The sequence below is a fragment of the Apaloderma vittatum genome, unplaced genomic scaffold (assembly GCF_000703405.1).
Source record: "Apaloderma vittatum isolate BGI_N311 unplaced genomic scaffold, ASM70340v1 scaffold19757, whole genome shotgun sequence".
Taxonomy (NCBI): domain Eukaryota; kingdom Metazoa; phylum Chordata; class Aves; order Trogoniformes; family Trogonidae; genus Apaloderma; species Apaloderma vittatum.
In genome coordinates, this window is record NW_009728144.1 from 1 (window position 1) to 5,297 (window position 5,297).

Consider the following 5,297-nt stretch of genomic DNA (forward strand, 5'->3'; position numbering starts at 1 on the left):
GCCTCGGCTCCTCTCTTGGCACCGCTCGGCCCATCCACCTCTCACCGCCAGCCCATGGGCTCGCTCTTCCCTCCCTCCCGCGCCTACCGAACGCGGCCTCTGCCCTTCCGCGCAACTGCCCGGAGCTGAGGTTCTACACAATTAAAAAACTAACTAACTAACTAAAAACATATATACACACACTGTGCCTTCATCCTGCAACGGCCACCGCGGCAGTCAGGCCGTGAGTGGAATTGTAGAAAACCGCGTGAGCCCTCAGGATCCTTCATGGGTCGGTAAAATCCATCCCGACGTCAGGATTTTCTTTTTTTACAACAGCAGAGCACTGTGTTCCCTAATGTCTTTAGAAAGTAGCTCTACACTGGTTGTAAAAGGAAGCACCCTGCCACTCCCATCGGAGAGGAGATGAATCACTCGAAACAGATGGATTTCATCTTAATTCCCTCCCCATGACTTAAACTACGGAAAGGAAATACAGTTAAATGCCAGGCGTGTGCTTATCTGCGTTGCTTTGTATATTAACTGCTGAACAGAGATGCTCTGCAGGTACCGACAGCAAGAGATTACAGGAGTGCATTTTACTGTGTGAAGAAGATCGTCCTCCTCCATCACCGGTTATCTGAAATGCCTTTAAAGTAGAGTTCGGAGCAGGGTAAAGGTCTTGCTTTGTTCACACCTCAGGAAAATATACACTGGAGGAGGATTTCCCTGACGTGGCTTTGCAATTCTTTGTCCCCTCTCAACGGGTCATAAAAAAGGATTTAAGAGGTTGCTGGGAGCTTCGTTACTACCTAAAGCACAGGAAGCCTTGATCGTCTACGTCCTGCTCACACCGAGCCCTGATGGATGGACACACCTGGCAAAACGTAAACCCCCAGACTCTAACGGCCTGCCATCACCAACACCTTTATTGCACTTCCTTTTGCAGAAGTCTTCATACATCATAAGTTAATTATCCTGCGCTAAGGAGAAGATCCTTCTAAAACAGACTTTGCTTTTGAAGAAACAGACACAAAAGACAGGAGACGAGCTGCTCACCTGAATTCATTCAGGGCATCCACAATTCTGTTATATGCCAAACTCCGCTGACTGGCATCAGCTGATCTACGACTCATTTTCATAGCCTTGAAAACAATCATTAAACAGGTAAGTAACACACAGCTAGAGAAGCACAGAAAATGGAAAACAAAGTCATGTGTTTGACTTTATCTTTCATGCAACTAATCATGCAAATAAATATTTTTTTAAGTGATAAAATGATGGTACAAGTGCCAGCTTTCCTATCTGAGGACAGACACATGAGGCTCATGCATGCGCAGCCTCTGCTTCTTCCATGCTTTTCATCATTCAAGCAGTACAAGGGGCCAAAGTTTTCATTGCAGCGGCAAAGTAACCTCTAAGTATTTCCTAGAAGAGAGCAGTAAAGCGAATCTAACCGCACATTTGAAACTTTGATCTTTGAAAGTTTCAAATACGGCAGAATCAGGGGGTTAAAAAAAAAAAAAGAAGAAAATTAAAAAAAAAACAAAAGAAAGAAAGGAGTTTGCTATAGGTTCTGCCCCTGAGGTCCAACAGACTCAGCTGAAGCAGGGAGGCAGAGGTGGCCTTAAAAGCACCTTTTCCCCTTGGCTGAGCCGGGGCTCTCCAGGAGCTTGTGCAGCCCAGAGATGCTCTGGCTCCCCGCGATGCCCGCAGCCCGCCCTGCCCTCACCCCGCACTGTGCTCCTCCCAGCAGTGAGAAACAACACCCGAGACGCTGTGGACAAAGCTCTTTCCTGGCGCAATTCCGCTGCCTGAGGGCGAGGCAACCCCACTTTTGTAAACTAGTAACGGGAGTTTGGAACTCCATCTGACAGGGCTGGGGGACACAGAGCAGTACAAGGGCAAGAACCAAAGGAGGCTGTGATTACCTGTTCTATTGCGCTCTTCAGCTTGTTCATGTGACTCTCAAAAAGAGGGAAGTGTGAGAAGAAGAACTCATTAAATTTGTTGTTTTCATCTTCGTCTCTCGAGAGGGAAAAAATAACTCCAATTGCAATCTTTTTCTTCCTAACAATTCCCGGGCTAGGACCAGAGCTGTCATCTGACAAGTTAAAGCTTTCATCCATGGACCTTGAAGCACGAAAAACAGAAAGTGAATGTAATCCGCTGCTTAAAGTTGTACCTCGGATTCTCACGCATTCAATCTGCATATTTAACTTGAATAAACACCTTTTGTTTGCACGTATTGTCAAATCATCACCTTCGATAACATCCACTTTGCCTTTTTTTTTTTTATGAGCAACGGTTAATTAACGCAAGCAATCACAAAAGCTGGCACCGGATTCAAAGCATTTGTGGGATCAGAATACGCTTTTCTCGTTCTCTCCCACCTCTGCCAAGAACTGTGCTTTGAGTAGGATTTCAGGGCTCCTTATCCTCCAAAACACAGCCTACAGGTTTACAGTTTGCCGAAGGCTTTCCAGCTAGCGCACAACAAGGAACGCCACGAAGAAAACAAGATGCTAAAAAAGCTCCGGCGTCGGAGGGCAGCCTGACTTACACCTCTGTCAATACCCCGCAGAAAGCAACGGCAAGAGCAGATGTACGTGTGCAAGAGCAGAATCGAGCTGACAACGGTGGAAAAATGTATGGGCAGCACCCAGCAGCTTCGTTCCCCGCTCACCATCGAGGGAAGACCCCATTCTCCAAGCTGGTAGTCTGACTGCGACGCCAACGCCGCTGGTAACTGCTAGCACAGCTTTTGTTAAACGAAGAGCCCGGAGATGGAAACGGAGTGATGAGCAGACTGCTAAGAGATGCTGCAATAAGAAGAGGAATACATAAAAAATCTCTCCAGAAGGAAAGAGCATTTGGAAAATAATACCAGCAACTAAACGAAGCCCCTCGAGATAAACTGGCGTTGCTTCTCAAGTGCTTTCTCTTTCGCCCATCTAGGTTTCTTATCTAAAAATAACCAGTTTATAACCCCATTAACGAGATATACAAGCGCTACAAGGTGGGACGGCCCTGCAGCTTTACGTAACAGCCAACACGCAGGCTGCACCTTGCCCAGGAACCCCGAGTGTGGGGAAATAAATCCTTTGTGGGAAGGAGCGAGGTACATCACATCCTTTAACAGCCTTTCCAATCCCAGCCTTACGTATCCAGTACCCTGAATCAGGGGGAGGCGGTGGGTGCCGTGGAGGCGACTCCACGTTTTAATGTTACCATTAATTTGCAAAGGAGATGCCAACAAGTATCATTTAGAAACGCTGCGAACTCATTTCAATACCTAATGCGGCTCAACCGCTTGGCAGCGCACTTTAATAAACTGCGCCGCTGCTCCGATCACCTCTGCGGGGCTCCTCGCCCAACACCCCTGACACCTACACCACCTGTACGCACAGGTTATGCGTTAATTCTTACATGCAGCCAAACAGAACAGTCGTATTTCAGCATGGGAGAAACTATTTGATGATGTCCGGACACCTCAGTGACGATTATTACTGGGTAGTTTTGGAGTCTACAGGGTTAAGACGCGAAGTGCCATTACCAGATCTCGCTATACCGCTGTCTCTGTCCTCATTCTGCTCCCTCCCAGGCATGTCCATGGGGTTGCTATGAACTGTAAAACAAGGAACACCAATTAGCAGGGGAATATACGGTTCCTTTCTTGTTTGCAGATCTCCATGTAATTAATGAAACAAAAAAACATGCTCATTAATTCAGATCAACAGCACTGCACAAGGCCATCACCAAGAAAGGCTGCTTAGCTGAACAAGGCAAAACACTCCTCTGAAAAGCTTGTACGGCTTGGTTTTTGGGGTTTTTTTCTGAAGTCCATGCACATATTTTAGTACAAACTAAACTCAGTACACTTTGTTTCTTTACATGGATGTTTCTTGATGAAAAACATACCAAAAGTACGTTGGTAGTGCTCAGTGTACAGATAAAAAAAAATATAAACATGACTTCGTTCATATATCAGCTTTCTCGGGTTTTTTAATGATTTTGCATTGCTGTCATGAAGAAGACAAATATTTCAAATCATGAGCAGTGCATTGGTTGTTCAGCTAAGCCGTAAGCTGTTCAGATTCACAGTCTACAGAAGTGTCTCAGGCTCAACAGTCTTTAAATGTGATGTATTTTACACGTATGTGTGTGAAATAAAAGCTACTCAGCCATGGAAATAAGACCCAGCCACTCGAAGCAAGGAAATGTCCATTTTAAATGAACCTAGGTTAGCTTTAGTTTTTACACTTTGGTTGAAACAAGCCCTGATCAAAACAGCTTGACTCTACCGTGAAATATTATTTCCAGAAATACGGAATCTGCCATTAAATCTCTAAGTTTCTAAAACAAAACAACACAACCATTAAATCTATTAAAATGCTTCTGTGCTCTGCGGATTTAAAGCACGTATCCACAAAAGGCAGCAGACGTCGCTGTCCGTTTTGTATTTCAAAATAAATAAATAAACGAACAAACAAATAAACGAATGAATACAGAAAAAAAATTAATCTTATTTCCAGGGCTAAACTACGAATCCGCACAGTCTGGTCACCCCAGCTAGGCTAGGCACACAGCACAGACACAGCACACGGCAAACCTGCAAAGAAAGAGGCGCTCCGGATCAGGCGGAGCGGACCTTGCTCTGAGAACGCCCGCCTGGGGCTGCAAAGCTGTGAAAGACCTACACGGCAAAAACGTAAAATACACATGAAAGAATGAGGTTAGTAAAGCAGAACGGTCTGGAGGGAGGGGGGGACCAGGGCAGGGAGAAGATACAAAGCCAACAGAAATGCAGAGTAACGGACGCGGGAGCTCTTACGCTTGAGACCGTTGGCTTAAGGGGAGGGCTCGCGGTCGGACTATGTAGTATTTAGCGAATTCGAATAATAGACCCAGCTTCACGCCATCTCCCATAGAAGGACGGGGTTTCTCTCCAAGGGCTTTTTATTTTTTATTTATTTGAAGTTGCAAATGATTAATTTATGCAGGCTCAAAGCCAAACTCGACCACAAGCGGGAGATTCATCGTGGAGCACAATGTTTGGTTCAACATCTCCGCTGGCGGGAAGGGGGTGCTGAGATGAAGGTGACGGGGAGGAGAGGGGAGCAGGCAGGCAGAAATTCATCTCAGCAGAACCAACGGAAGATTAGAGGCTGCAGCAGTAGTTCTGAGACCAGTCAGGACATCGGTGCAGCAAACCAATCATACAGAAAATCGAGGTTAGCAGCCTCAGTAGCCTGTTTTAAAAGTAACACTGGATTGTGGATGTACCAGGGCAAGAGTGCGTTTACTGTGCAACACAA

The 5,297-nt window shown here is 45.9% G+C and overlaps 1 protein-coding gene across 1 annotated transcript in view; it reads right to left on the reverse strand.

Moving 5' to 3' along the window:
- Positions 1 to 1,038: 1,038 nt before the first annotated feature.
- Positions 1,039 to 5,297, reverse strand: part of LOC104277371 (folliculin-interacting protein 1-like) — a gene marked incomplete at both ends in the record, with an annotated part of 20,787 nt that continues 16,528 nt past the window's right edge. Inside the window, 5 exons of the mRNA XM_009873990.1 lie at positions 1,039 to 1,124; positions 1,911 to 2,112; positions 2,666 to 2,801; positions 3,536 to 3,607; positions 4,592 to 4,675. Coding sequence (XP_009872292.1) covers positions 1,039 to 1,124; positions 1,911 to 2,112; positions 2,666 to 2,801; positions 3,536 to 3,607; positions 4,592 to 4,675 — 580 coding nt within the window. The remainder of the gene's footprint in view (positions 1,125 to 1,910; positions 2,113 to 2,665; positions 2,802 to 3,535; positions 3,608 to 4,591; positions 4,676 to 5,297) is intronic.